The sequence below is a fragment of the Wyeomyia smithii genome, chromosome 2 (genome assembly GCF_029784165.1).
Source record: "Wyeomyia smithii strain HCP4-BCI-WySm-NY-G18 chromosome 2, ASM2978416v1, whole genome shotgun sequence".
Taxonomy (NCBI): Eukaryota; Metazoa; Arthropoda; class Insecta; order Diptera; family Culicidae; genus Wyeomyia; species Wyeomyia smithii.
Genome location: NC_073695.1, coordinates 79,782,053 through 79,797,929, shown reverse-complemented (window position 1 = coordinate 79,797,929; position 15,877 = coordinate 79,782,053). Strand labels below are relative to the sequence as shown.

Sequence of the window (15,877 nt, the reverse complement as noted above, 5' to 3'; positions counted from 1 at the left end):
AGTTATTGGACATGAAAAAGTTTTGACTGTAAAAACTTTTTGTTTGTGCTCGTTTTGCAATTTCAAGAAGAGTTTGAGGCAACTAAATTATCTATTCAAAAAGCTTTGAGTTTGAATAAACGAAAAATTAACCGTTTAATTAGTGAAATCAATCAATGTTAAAGAGTAACAAGGGTTATATCCACTAAATTTCATTGAGTTCTGATAGAAAGCTTCTAGGCTATGGACGAGTTGACGCGAAATCTGTCAACTGCTTTTTCTAAAGTTTATGTCTACAGCTAAAATGTGTTATCATGAGGCTAATAGTTTTATTTTAAAAATTTGAACTGTTATGCCATTAATTGAAATCAAATAGCACTAAATGTTTAGCTTCAAACGTTTTCAAGTTAGTTTCGCGTATGGCAACTGTAAGCACAACGGTGAAAATTTTGCCCCATGGCGACCCACTATCCCGCAAGAAAAAGCAGTCGCTATGCTTCTGTGTCGTTATGAGCAATTGTCCTCACCTTTCGCCGAATAAACTATACCAAGCCCGACACATTTATGAGAGCTGCAGAAATGGGGAGCTGTAGACTTTTCGAGGGAATCTGAACGCACATATATATTCCGCTGGAGCTACAGAACATACGCCGGGTTGATTGTTTTATTATTATTATTTTTTTGTTATTATGAACAGGCCTTTCTGCTTTTCGCACACACTGCTGCTCCGATAGCGCGTCAACTGCCGGTGATAGGCTAGAGTGCGCGCGCGGGAGAGATAGAACGAGACAGAGAGAGAAACGTGGTCAGCCACGTGTATTTTGCATAGAGCCTGTGCCGTATACTCTTGATCGTGTCTGAATCCGCGTGACACGAAACTCCACCCCCTTGTGTGCGGCGCTGTGAGTGCTTCTATTCCCATCGCCGCTATCGAAGGGTGGCTCACCCGGGGGATGTTGTAGAACCCCCGGCAGAAGCTCGTTTTTGTTGTTTGCATTAGCGCAAAGGAGTTGCTTTAGTCAGTCGTTCAGTCGGTGGATGCAACGTCGGTCGCAAGTGAGGTAGGCATTCGGTTCGTACTGTACGCACTCTGCATGAGATCTTAAGTGGTCGGTTCAAGGGTTTAGAGATTCCTGTCGATGCTGTATGGTAATCACGGCTCATCAATAGCAGAGTTCGGTCACATGTTGTCAAGCATGATCCAAAAGGAGACAGAGACAGAAATGATGTTGCGGTACTGCGCATCTTGGCCTGGAGTCTGCTTGGCGACCAAACCAAAGACAACCCCTGGGTTTCACTGGTGCAGTGCATGTGCAACAGTTTTCCACCAAAGGCGTCGTCAACAAGTCGTGCTTGTTCGCATTCTTTCTGATAGCATTCAAACCAATCGTTGGATTACAGATTGTACTGTTTATTAGTTTGCAAATTTCAAAGGTGAAAGTGATCAGGAAATGCTGAATCGATTGTGAGCCCAAAGCAGCGCAGTCTCAGGGAGATTAATTGTTCAGATTATTCTTGCTCAGAAATTACTACACGCAAAATTAGGATCCAATTTGATTTTAGCAAACGGTATGCGTTTAGTAGGTTCTTGTGTAGCTTGGAATTAAATTGACCAATTGATTCATTCGAAGCCCACTTTAGAACTTTTGCGCTACATTGTGGAAGCTTATCTTATGTGTTAGCATTTTTGCTCCTTCTCTGGGGATCTGGATGCGTATGTGCGGTTTTTCGCGTTCCGTGTTTCTTCCGTGCGTGTCTAATCCTCTGCAGGTATACATTCAGCGTAGATCTTTAACCCAGTGTAAAGAAAAATAAAATAAAATTGAAACTAAGTTGCCGATCGATCGAAGTGTAGTGTTAGTGACTGCTGAGTTTCCAGAGTGCACAGTGCAGCCCCATATCCGTTGTGACCTTTTGCCAATAAATACGATTATCGACTTTTCGCGCTCTGTTGTACTGGGTGCCGGACGATTCGCGACTGAAAAGCCGCGCGAATGAAAATTTTCCTGCTCTGTGTGACCAATAGAAAATGAGTCCGGGTTTTCAAAAGAGGTTTCCGTCTTTTTAGTCGTAGTGTTGTCGAGTGAATTATCGCGGTCAGTGTTGGGTATCCGACGGAAAATGGTTCGTCTACTGCTTTGCAATCGTTGCATCGGTGGATTTGTACTTCTAGCAGTAACAGCTAGTTCAGGGCCTGTGAATCGTTGAACAAGTGTAAAAACAATATAGAACAGCGAAATCTATCGTTATCCTATTGGTATTACTGTACGTAACGCGTTTTTGCCTGATAATTTCGCGACATAGCAAGAACGTGCAGCCTTGCACTCGTGTAGAAAATGGGAACTGAAACTGCTTGTGGCAGCTATTTTAACAATCAATCCGGAACTGGGGGAACGGGAGCAGGTGGTGGTGCTTCCGAGATGACTAACTACTATCAAATAAACAGCGGAGAAGGTCCACGAAACGCAGCGAATCAATCCGAGGATGAGATGGCCCAAAGTGCAAGTGGTTCTGATCAGACAGAGTCTGAGCTTGATTTACGCCAGCAGGATCAGCAGAGACATCTCCACAGTAGCCAATCACCGCGAAATCCGTCGACAAATTCATCAAATCCATGGTCGATCTCTCAACAGATTCAAAACCATATTACCAGTAACTCTAACCTCTCTAACCACTCGCGGCTTGAGCGGTCGAACTCCCTTACCGCTAACTGGACATTCCCCTCGTATCAAAGGCTTTATAATGAGAATCACTACGGTATTGCTATAGCGGCTGCAGTCCAGCAACAGCAACAACTTCCTGGCATACCACAGAACAATTCATCTCACAACACTCCGATGCAGCATCACGGTAATGCAACGCAGCTTCACCATCATCATCAACAACAACAACAGCAACAGCAGCTGCATCACCAACAACAGCAGCAGCATCAACAATCTCATCAGCATCACCAGACTCACCCTCAACAACAGCAACAGCAGCAGCAACAGCTTCAACAAAATTCACACCATTTAGCAGCGATTGCCGAAATCAACCAAAATGGACATCCGCAGTTCTCGAAACGATTCTACTACCCGTCAGGTTAGTGTTTTATTTTTTAACTTTAAGGGATGTTATGTTATTCCATCGAGAGATTGCAGCGCCAATTGGTTCAAATTTGAGCGATCGCGGAACCGATTCCCGGTTAACTCTTATCATGGTTGATCAGTGAAACAGCAATCGCGTTGGATTGCAGTCTACAGTGTTAGTGTGTACTTTGTACGCCACCGGAATAGACATCAGAAGATTATTGGCACAACTGTTTTGTCTCGGCACACGCGGTACCTCGTGCGCATCCAATTATCCTGATGAGCTTTGCTGGCTACACGACAACATAGCGCCGTATATCGTGTCTAGCCTAGCCTAGCGTTGCGAACAGCGGAAAGCGCGGGCTCTGTTCTTCGTGTGCGTCAGAAGCTGTGCATTAATTTACTCGTGATCTGCCGATATCAATTGGGATGGAATTGTGTGGTTGTTTGTACGACTCGACTAGTTTGTTAGACCCGAGAACTTGAGAAAGCAGGTTTTCTCCGCGTTTAAGAAAGCCTTTATTTCGCTGGCAGCGAGAGCCTATTTCATACATTATGTCGTTTAGGAGCTTTGAGGAATCCCGAAAATGTCCCTTCTTGTACTTTTTAAGAAGATTTTATTTTTCGTCGTTACTAATGACATTGAACTTTTTCAATAGAAAAAAAAACCTTCTCACAACTTTTTGCTAAGATTTTTTCGGAGTTATTTTTTTATAATTCTTTTTTTCTGCCCTTGTGTAAAGAGTATAGACGTTGGTTATTTATGAAAATTTTTAACATTAAGGGTTTAAACGCAACGTAATTTTCGGTACCTACAATATTATGAAAATTGCTAAGTTTACTAAAATAGTTTACGAATGCAAAAACTCGCTAAACATATTATGAGGAGTACATTTTTTTTCTTAGTTATTGATGGTAATTTTGTTCGCAGTTTTTTTACGAGTTTTCGTCAAATAGTGGTGACTCTTTCATATTGCTCATGGCCTAAAGACGAGACCATTAGTGACAACGATGAATAAAATTTTATGTCATAATTTACTAAGATTCTTAATTTTAGTAATAATAACACTCGATAGTTATTAACATTGATATTTTTAGAAAAATAAAATACGAGAAAATGAATTCGCAATTCTAATTGAAATTCTACAGAAAATGTAAAATATCTACATTTTATAAGTTATGATGATAAAACATCTATTGTATTAGAGGTGCCAGTTTTTCACTAAGAATTATAAATGATTTATTATATTGTATTATTCATTATTGTTTGTCTGAAATCACGACAATTATAATTTTCGTTTGTATGTATTTTTATATCATTTTGCTTTATATGTAAATTATTATACTATTACCCAACAATCAATTTGCTGAAAAGCTGCGTAATGAGAACACAGATTCATTCCGAAGAAACATTTAGTTATTACATAGAAATTTATTTCTAGAATACAAAGTAAAATACAGCCGGTGAAACAGCGCGGTATTTTTCGCACTGATTCACTCAGCAGCAACCCCAATGGTATGAAAATATATGCTCATATTTGTCCAAGTCCATACAAAAATAAATTCAATCTTATCCATTTCATATACATGCAAACCCATAACCACTTAGGAATATGATTAGCAAATCCCTTTGCATTTATCGCCTCTTATTTTTCCACAAACACACGAAGGGCCTCCCACCCAACCCGACATGGATTAGCATATCCGCTTCTATCTGGCTAACATGATTATATTTGTTTTCAACAGAAAGAAATCTAACATTCATCTAGGTGCATACGGGAATAAATAACTCCCATGAAATGAGCAATAGTTCCTTTGTGAAATCGAAGGAAGGCAGCATCTCATTTAAAAACAGCGTGAAGTATCTTTCCGCACACTGTAATATACTTATAAAACTAAAGATAGTGGATGCTGGGCTTTGCGCAAGGGCCACTTCAACCGCCATCAGTGGAGTGCCTCAGTATTGCATTTGCAAATAGAATTAAAACTGGAACGAAACCTGTTTCTGACCGGGCGACAAGAAAAACGCACAAGATGTATCGCGTTTCCTCATGGTGTGTGGGTAGGGTACAGGAAGCGATGGAATTTACCGGCCGGCAGGTTTACTAAAATTGGATTGGTGCTGGAGTGGTTCGGGATTCACTGGGAAAAGATTCAACTATTGTATACAATAGTTGTCGAAACAATTAATTCTCAAACAAAGACTTCTCAACTGGATGTGAAAGATATTTATATTCTGGTTATTAATTCTTATAGAAGCATTTCAAAGAAATTGTATCACGGAAGTATCGTACCAAAACTGTTAGTTTTAGAGCAATTCTGACTAAGTTCAAATTGAAAGACTTTGTCAAGACCATGAAAACCCCATACAAATCAATAAGCATAGTGAGAACGACGTTTACTTAATTAAATGGATAGTGAATTGTTTACCAAAAACGCAACTGTTTTCTCCAGGGAATATTGATCCATAAACCGAAATTCTAACATACTAGCGTGGGACTTGCCCGTTGTCTTTGTATGAATCAAAATTTTGTTGTGCTTTCCAATCAAATCCCCACGTGCATGTTTGTCGGAACGTTTTCCTCTGAAAATGACCGTCAATTTCTTTAATTGAGTTGGCTATTGGAATGTACTCCGATTCCCACAAGGAATCGTGGTTTCTAACTATCGGAATTGATCTGTTTCCCGTGGAGTGAAAACAGTTTCTATCGCAATAAAAAACATTTAAATCCCCATTGCTTGTTGACCGCAAGCACGATGCGTATGAATTATGTTTCAAATGAAATGTCGATCCATTTTTGATCGTTAAACGGTGCAATATTTCTTGTACATTTATGAAAGTAGATTCAAAGTTGAGTTGTTCGATGATGTCATATGCATTCAAATAATTATCTTTAGTTTTTTTATCCAACAACAATTTTGAAGTTCAGAGCTGCGTGAGTAATAAGATTTTCCTCAGACTTTGCATTTTTTATATACAGTAAAATTAACATCATAATCTTGCTATCTATAACACTTTTTCATATCCGGATATTTTTTATGAACCTTCGAGATCGACAGAGAAAAAAAAAGGTTTGTTCTCTTCGATTTTTATACTTCAAGCTGTGTTGTTTCAATTACTTGTAATGTTCGCTATAATCGGCATAAGAAAAATAAGAAAATAAAGTGATTATTATTCTTGTAATGTTGTTGATATTTTTTTTAAAACTTGCTTCGAACTTCATGTTTCAATTTTTTCTCATCATGCTTTGCAATAACATGAGAAATAATTCTATCACTTTTCAATTACTACTTGCAAATACGTATTTCGGCGCTTACTCAGCACCTTCATCAGTGCTTAGATGGACTGCAGTCTAAAGTAAGTAAGCGGCGAAATACGTATTTGCAAGTGACAGGTAACAAGTGATAGAATTAAGAAGTGAAGTAGATCAAAAGTTTAATGTAAAGTGTATAGATTCTATCAACAGCTTGAATACAAATTACTGAATGAGAAATAAAACAGAGCAAGTTTTTTTTAGTTTACAATTATAAATGGTAAACATATTTCCTATCAGTTTCCCAAATTACGTTCGTGGGAACGATTTTAACAACAAAGAAAGGCATAATAACCTATGAACGCTGATATCGATTCATTAGTTACTGAGAAAATATGTTTGCTCTAGGGTGACAACCGAAAAAAAAACTGTTTCGTTTGAATATCCCGCCTTTTAGTGAAATTCGTAGACCACTCAACCCTCCTTCTTTCGTTATCTCTTTGAAAATAAATTGAAGAATGTTTTTTGACATTTATTCTAGACATTTTTTAAGAAAAATAATTAATTTTCTGGAAATCACGGTTATGTAAGTCTCGTCGTTTTTCATTTATAATTTTGTAGAAAAAACGATAGAAAAAATACGACCTCATTGATGAACTGGTCCAATGTAATCTTGGTAAACATTTTATCTTTATAGCCGAAATTATTTTGCGAAATCGGTGCCTGCCACAGATCTTCAAGAATAAATTCATTTTTTTAAAATGTATTCATAAAATTTTAAAAACTTGGTATCTCACACTCTCAATTCTAATTCTTCTTAATAGCGACATAAACGTACCTTTTTAAGAAATTTTTAAGTTAGTTTCATCATCTAGAAATTAATTCTCACTCCCTGATTCTGTTTAAAACTTGAAGCCGAATTAGCTGAAAGTTTCCCTTCTGTCTGGTCTTTTGATTACTTGCGTAATTACTGAATTGCTTTTGAACAAGTCAAAAATTCAGCTGCAACATTTTTGTCCCATCTTTTTGGCGAAGCTCGAATACTCTTGCGATAAAATTATAATCGTACGGGGAATGTGCCGACAGAGGGAAGGCTTCCTATTTGATCGTTTTAATGTAAATTATGAAAACTTTGGCAGTATGAGGCCGAGCGTCGTCGTGTAGTAGAATCACTTTGTTCTGCCTCTGCTCGCATTATAGACCTTTGATAACGCAGTTCTCGACTTAATTGCTTCAATTGAAGTCTATACTGTTTCGCAGTGCCGGGCTGATGACCGAGTAGTTCCCACGACTTTTTTTGTCAATTTTTCAACCACACGATTCGATGATGAAACCCCTTCTTTTTTTTCTCTAGAGCAACAAAACGCAACGTCCCTCGACTCCAAATCATACGGGGCTCAAGCATCTTGTTTTCGAATCGTTCAGGAACGCATGCAATCGCTTTGAAATGGCTTGATGGGTGACTCATAATACCAAAGCAAACTGTTGCTGCGTTTGGAATGGATTCTGGTTGGGCAATTCCTCCAATTAAGCGTTAAAGATTTTTGGCCTTCCTTCACGCTAACAGTCGTGAACATTAAAATTACCGTCGGAAGCAACGGTATCAATCACGACACGTTGCGTTCTTTTAGAGCAGCAGTTCCGTACACTTTTTTCAACTCTCGATGCGCTTCAGCCGTCATTTTCTTTGAATGGAATGAGAAAAATCGCACTATCAAAGAGATTTCTTTACACCTGTCTTAAGCAGGCATTAGGCGTAGCAAACATTTGTTGTGAAATGAAATTGTGTGAAATGAATTGTGAAATGAAATTTGTACCAAAAACATCAAAAAGGGGAACTGCTCTATTATTCATCTCATTAAGCCGATATTCACGAAGAATGCACGGATTAAACACCAAAATTTCACGAAGTCATTGAACAAATAAGCTAAATAAGCTTACGTACTCTTATGGAATCGTTTAGCATTGGATATTCAGTAAAATTAGCTAGATTTGTCCTGAATTTTGTAAAACAAACCATTTTTCACAACGCTTCCATATCCATCTCAAAACTTGAATCACTGCTCAATTAGTCATCTCACAATGCCCCTATATTAATCTCACTGTTAATCATGAATGAACCACATTATCATGAATGAACGTAGCCGCAGCCCGTCGTAGTAGGTTACCTAGATATCCGCTGCAGTTGTTTACGTGAAAAATTGGTAACCTAGGTAACCACTACAGTGCTGTAGATTCATGTCAATTATGTCGGAATAATTCATCATTTTCAGTATGATTTTTTCGTATTAACAGAAACTGATTTGGCGACTTTTGATTTTTTTCAAGGCAGTGGAAACGGATGAAAATACATACAGTTGAAATTTAGGAATTGTAGAAATTCATCTCATATATTTCTGCTAATTCAAGCTTGTTTTAGGAAATTCGAGGTGAACATTTCAAAGATTAAAGTATTCTTAGTATAGTGAGTGATTTTGTTTTGTGATTGAAATGAAAAGTGGTCCGCTAGTCATGAAAAAAACTTTGGTTGGTTGCAGAACGAGTCCCGTTGTAGCCGTATAGAACGATGCGCGGATTTTGTTTTCTGAGGTAGGTGATTGAATTAAATAAGTTTTCGAGTGCTGATGCCCGACTACAGTATCAAATTTAGTGCTTTTAAGTGAGTTTTTGAAGATTATACTTTATGAGGAATCTAAAGTGAACTAAGAAGAATCCATTCCATGGATTAGCAGATTAGTTTAAGTAGGAAATATGCGTTTTTTCCTGTTTTCAATTGTGTTTATATGTTTAATGAGATGAATATACGGGCTAAGATGAATAATGGAGCAGTTCCCCTATAGCTTTAGCTTTAGCTCGGTTCATCACGGTTTAGGTATGTCAAATTCGACCAGCACTTACTGCCATCAATTGACAAATAGCGAGAACTTAGTTACGCATCTACTAGTTGAGTGCAATTTTTACAAAAAAATCTTTAAATTTTTTTTAATTCATGGAGCTTTAGTTATCAATAATACCGGTTGACAAAAATGAAAAAAAAAAGTGACCCCAAAAAGATTATAGCTATTTAACCACTCCTATGAATTTCGATGCCTCTAATGAATACTGAGGTGTGTCAAAAGGTGGCAGAGTAATCGCTCGCCGGATTCATCGCCTTTACGTCTGCTTACAAGAAAACTTATTTGAGTCTCTGAAAAAGTTATCTTTGCTAGGGGTACCAAAATTCACAGGAATTGTTGGAAAGCTATAATTATTCTTTTTTTTTTAGTTTAATTAGTTCAGTTTCAGTTTAATCTATTACAATTATTGCAGTTTTTATAAGAAAATATTACAAGGTTTACAGCCCTAGAGGTTGCATGAAATACTGACGTATAACTAATTGTACTTAGAAGGCTTTTTAGTTACAAAAGTTACAATATCGAATTTGATAAACGGGGTGATCCTCAGACTTCCCATAAATTACATTTAATTATCATTTTTCGATATTGTGCTTTTCCGTGGCTGTTGAATAATTTTTTTTATTCTAATTAAAAGTAATTAGATGAAGGCCCAACCGCAGAGAGCATAACGGGGCCGAAATAATTGTTGGAGTAGGGAAAAGCCTGCTTGAGTAAAATCAATAAATATTTCTCCTCAAACAAGCATAAAAACCCTCTCATCTTTTCATATATAATAATACAATTATAAATAAATTACAAATCACAAAACACAATCTTGATAAATATGATTCCTGCAGCTTCAAGAGCCAAATATATTTTCGGGAACGTATTATTCCTGGTTAAGCACGTAAATAGAAACTGAAAAGAAAACAAAAGTGTACTAAATAGGAACATCAATTGATTTAAGGAAGGAATATAGAAGACGCATATATGGGAAATCTAAAATCGCTAAGACATCACGAACAGGGACATTTGGTTGTTTATTCCGAGCTTTAAGAGAATTTTCTAAATTGGATCTAGCTTCACGATTTAACGGACATGACCAAACAACATGTTCAATATCGTGATAACCCTCGCCACAGGTGCAAAGGTGATCCTCCGTGAGTCCTATACGACGAAGGTGAGCATTGAACCAGTAATGATTAGACATAAGCTGAGACATCATACAAATGAAATCACGACTTACCAAATTTGTGGAACCAAGGTTTTAAAGAAACTTTAGGAATAATTGAATGACACCATCTTCCTAGATCTCCATTTTCCCAAGAGTTTTGCCAGTTCATTAGCGACTCTCGACGTATAGAACTAAAAAATTCATTGAATTCAACAGGTCTTTCATAAATGTCACCATGTACCGTACCGATCTTAGCTAATAAATCTGTCGTCTCATTGCCCTCAATTAAAGAATGAGAAGGGATCCAAACTAATGTAACTTGTGATGCGATTTCGTATAAAGTACTCAAATGGTCGCGTATTTTATTTAAAAAATACGACGAACTCTTTATACTTTTTATCGAACGGAGGGCTTCAATAGCACTGAGGCTGTCCGTAAAGATGAAGTAATTGTCTTTAGGCAAATTTTCAACAATACTTAATGTGAACTGAATAGCAGCCAGCTCTGCGACATAAACAGAAGCAGGGCTTTCGAGTTTGTAAGCGACGGATAAATTATTGTTATAAACACCGAACCGAATAATGTACAATACAATAATAGAGGAATACAGGCACAACTCAAAAAAAGAGCCACATTGAACACTCCATGTAACTGTACAAAAGAAACTGAGAAAGAATTATTCGTTGTGTAGTCAGGGATGCCGCTTTCTTAGACATATCTGTAGAATGTAGATTCCTGATTATTTTTTCCTTGCAGATATCTGTAAATACATAGTGGAACTGCTCCATTTATCATCTCAGCCCATATATTCATCTCATACAACTTGGAAACACAATTGAAAACAGAAAAAGGCGCATATTTTCTTCCCAAACCAATCTGCTAATCCATGGAATGGATTCTTTTTAATTTACTTTCGATTTCTCATGAAGTATAATCCTCAAAACCTCACCTAAAAGCACTAAATTTGATGTTATAGTCGGGCAACTGGACTCGAAAATTCATTTAATTCAATCGCCTACCTCAGAAAACAAAATCCGCGCATTGTTCTATACGGCTACAACGGGACTCGTTCAGCAGCCAACCAAAGTTTTTTTCATCACTAGCAGACCACTTTTTATTTTAATCACTAAACAAAATCACTCACTACGATAAGAATACTTTAATCTTTGAAATGTTCACCTCGAATTTCCTAAAACAAGCTTGAATTAACAGAAATACCTATATGAGATGAATTTCAACTGTATGTATTTTCATCCGTTTCGACTGCCTTGAAAAACAATCAAAAGTTGCCAAATCAGTTTCTGGTAATACGAAAAAGTCATACTGAAATTGTTAAATTATTCCGACATAATTGACATAAATCGACAGCGCTGCAGTGGGTACCTAGGTTACCAATTTTGGACGTAAACAACTACAGCGGATATCTAGGTAACCTACTACGACGGGCTGCAGCTACGTTCGTTCATGATAATGTGATTCATTCATGATTAGCAGTGTGATGAATGTGGGGGCGTCGTGAGATGAATAATTGAGCAGTAATTCAAGTTTTGAGATGGATATGGAAGCGTTGCGAAAAATGGTTTGTTTTACAAAATTCAGGATAAATCTGGCTAACTTTACTAAATATACAATGCTAAACGATTCCGTAAGAACACGTAAGCAGATTTAGTTTATTTGTTCAATGATTTCGTGAAAATTTGGTGTTTAATCCGTGCATTCTTCGTGAATATCGGCTTAAAGAGATGAATAAGGGAGCAGTTCCCCTATTACACGTCACGTAAAATATTTTCTCATTTAAATTTCAGTCGCTTCTGACGTAAACCATGATTTTGTTTGAAAATTATATTTAATTATATTCGATTTTTGTTGAATATGATGGAATTTTCTATCATAAGCGATGGAGGCGATTCTTTATATGCGATTCGACATAAAGTTTTTTTACTGTTTATAGTGGGTTACGTAACTGAGTGAATATATTATTCGTTATGGTTTATTCTTTACCGTCAGTCATTTTTAAGCTTCTACGCATTTTGTTTCGTCACACTACTATAAGACTTGTTGGATTTTTTTGACGTCAAAGAAAAAGTTGTTGTAAATATTGTGCAAAACAAACTCTTTTCATTAGATATTGTAAAATTTGATCATAATAGGCCTGACTCTAGAAAAAATTAAAAAAATACGTGATTTTTTATAGAAAAGTAGCTTAAAAGTTTAGTTGCCGCAGTTTGCCACGGTTGTGACTACATTCAAAATTTAGGTAAAAACGTAAGCTTTCAAATGCATACTGTACGTTGCTGCGCAAATTGTCACTTTGTTGAAAAAAGCGATAGCAGTTTCTTTCATTTTTTTTTGAGGTTAAAATTTCATCCAGGATTAGTTTTAATCATAACCATGATACCCCATCAATGAAAATTTATGATATCGAACTCAATCCGTAAGAATAAAATAAAAATTTGGGCAAAAATTACAAAATTTATCAATTAAAAGTTATAAAATAAGTATTAAATAAGAAAATAGTAAACAAACCTTTATGAAATTTGAATTATGTCAAACTTTATCACTTTCTGCAAATTTAAAGCAATATTAAAAATATTCAGCCTTTTTTTACTTTATGATCATGAAATTCGCTAAACTGATTGAAGTGTCAAATACTAGCAGCAAATTCATACCATCAAACTCCGGCTAACAATAACCCGTTTGAAGATTGCTTTTGTTTCGTACTTGTTTGCATACAAAAGTAAAGCACACATTTTGCTGTATCAGAAAAAAACAAAGAAACAGTCGTCGCCCTCCGCATCTTTTCGTATTCATTTAGAACGTTGTGCAATTCCAGTGTCTCGGTTTTCAAATTCATAAATTCGTTGAATTTTATTATGGAGCCTTCAACTAAAGCGGCACCACCTAATTCAATGTCTAGTAAGTTGTCAATTCATGGTGTTATACATGTATTTTAATGTCCTCTTTCAACCATAGAAACCGGATTAGGAAGATAACATATATATGAAACAATGAAACATCGAAAATCACTAGAAGAAATGAAAACTGCAGCGAAAGAAATTTTTCCTGCTGATAAGTATAATGAACTTCAAATTTTCTGGAAACAATTCAACACAAAATTTAAGCGATCACAGCGGAAGATGATGATGATGATTTTTTCAATTTGTAATTAGTTTGTATTACTTATGTTGTTTTAGTTTATTAAAATATATATATATATATATATATATATATATATATATATATATATATATATATATATATATATATATATATATATATATATATATATATATATATTTAGGCAAAAAAAATATTTAGTTCGAGGGGTCGTCCATAAATTACGTATTTTTTCAATGGGAAGGACACCCGGTGGCACTAGGTCATTAATTATCGCCCGGTTTTTTTTTTTATTCTCGTTTATTTTCCGTCGGTCTAGTTCCGCCACTGTTGTGGCCAATCACCGACGCCCAGGGAGGCGACTCCACACCCAGGACCCTAACTTACGACCCGTTTATTAACGGACCGGCGCCAACGGCTTTACTTCCTCATGCGATGGATGGCGTGATCCTAGAGATTTTTCGCCTCAGAAAATCTCCCGGTGTCGGCTAGGATTGAATCTAGACCAGTTGGGTTGGTTGTGAGTGGATCACGCCACCCCTCAACCATCGACACCTATGTCGGCGGTGGGATTCGAACCCAGGCGTCGATCGTGGTTGGCGGAGACGTTATCAACCACACTAGGCCCCCGCTCTAATTATCGCCCGGTGGTCAAAGGTCATTAATTCTATAAAAAAGGAAAAAAGTGCCAAAAATATTAAAAATTGAATTTCGTGCTTTATGGACGGCCCCAAACAAAAAATGGACGCCAAATTCGTGCTCAGCGCCCCAAAATTATGAGAATACCAAGTTTTGCCGCATTTATCGACACTTTTTTTGCTTGGCCAGCCTTTGTATGGAGTCGCCCCACTGTGCAGTGGTTTAATTGCAGTAATCACTACCAGACAGTTTAAAAAAGCAAGTTGACCGATAGTCATCGCCATCAGTTCATCTTCGCGAAATACAGGAGCGGTTGACTTTCCACTCATCAACTGTATCGTTAATTAATTAAGGTATAATATCTTGACAAATTTGACTCATATCTACGACTACTCTTTACTGATTTTGCTTAAAATATTGAATCAAAAAGCATAACGCAATGATAGCATAGATATTGAAAGTTTTACCATTTTTTGTTCAAAAATATTCATCTGCAGGCAAGCATGGAAAAGTTCACTCACTAGCAATATTTCATGCAAATGTGTTCTTTGATTTATCAGTTATCGTTCAACTATTTCCACTCGCGTACAAGTTTTCCATAGAAACGCTGCTGATTGTTTTTCGCTTTTAAGAGTTCCGAATACCATAGAAGGAGACTGAATGATTCAAACACGATAGTATTTATTGTTTCCAAGTTCACTTGCATTCAACACTATCGCGAGAAGCTTGGAGATATTATCGCCAGAGATACAAAATTATGAATCCACATGAACGTTAGATTGCGTTCAATTGTTTGCTTGCCGAAGCAAATAGGTATTATTAATGCTTACGGAAATTGTAGCATGGTGCATTAGCATCTGATACTTGAAATCACCAAGAATTATCGTGGTATATCACGGTGAAAGCACGACGTGGAGTAGCCGAATTACGCCTACAAGCAATTAACATTTGAAAGAATCATTGCGATCGCTTGAGTGCAATCGTTTACGATTCTTTCGTGAAACACTCGCTATATGTTGCTCGCTCCGCCTAAAGCAGGCAATACTGAAACAAAATCATCAAAGAAAGCTACCATATATTTCTTTGCTCTAAGTTGTCTCTTGCAAGCTTGAGAATGTGTAACTTTTAATAGCGATGGTTTGCTAGGATTGCAAGCTTATAAATAGCACGTTCAGAAATGATACCCGAATGATTGCTATGCGATACGAGTTTTCCATCCTTGTCTGCAGGTACTCACTACGATACTATTACCGCTATATGTTATGTTAATGTAATGTATTTTTCCTTCAAAAAAGCAGAAAACAAGCAAGATTTTACGGCAAAGCAAAGTTGTTATAGCTACGACAGGTTACAAAATTTATGAATTACTCTAATTTCGTTTCACATTGCCAGGGTTTCGTAGCATCCAACTCCTGCCTCAATATTTGATTTATGCGATAGTACAAGATATACTCCCCGTAGCTCTGTGGTTCTGTGGTTAGCGATGTCGGTTGGCTAGCTCTCCCACACGATTGTGATACCGGGATCGATTCCCGATCAGGTCGACAGGATCTTTTCGAGCTGGTGTATCGTTGTACTTATCCTACAACATGCAAAAGGTGTCAAAAACAATTTCGATAACGAATTCTCTCAACTAATCTAGTTGATCGAAACCGCTATTAGTCTCCAGGCTACCGTGCTATATTGTTGTTGTTGTTGTTACAAGATATACTCCCCGTTGTCCAGTATGTTTCGAAGCGCAATAGTGGTCTAAAAATTCAATTTAACGTA

The 15,877-nt window shown here is 36.9% G+C and overlaps 1 protein-coding gene across 6 annotated transcripts in view; it reads left to right on the top strand.

Moving 5' to 3' along the window:
- LOC129723324 (hepatic leukemia factor) overlaps nucleotides 1–15,877 on the top strand; it is a 298,812-nt gene that overhangs the window by 160,194 nt on the left and 122,741 nt on the right. The window contains exons 1-2 of one of the 6 annotated variants that reach the window (XM_055677490.1): nucleotides 986–1,040; nucleotides 1,750–3,060. The exons of 1 other annotated variant lie outside the window; for it this stretch is intronic. In XM_055677490.1, the coding sequence (XP_055533465.1) occupies nucleotides 2,316–3,060 (745 nt within the window). In that variant the 5' untranslated portion in view covers nucleotides 986–1,040; nucleotides 1,750–2,315. Of the gene's footprint in view, nucleotides 1–985; nucleotides 3,061–15,877 lie in introns of those variants that run through there. 4 more of the 6 variants (XM_055677489.1, XM_055677491.1, XM_055677493.1 and 1 more) reach the window with 4 other exon arrangements.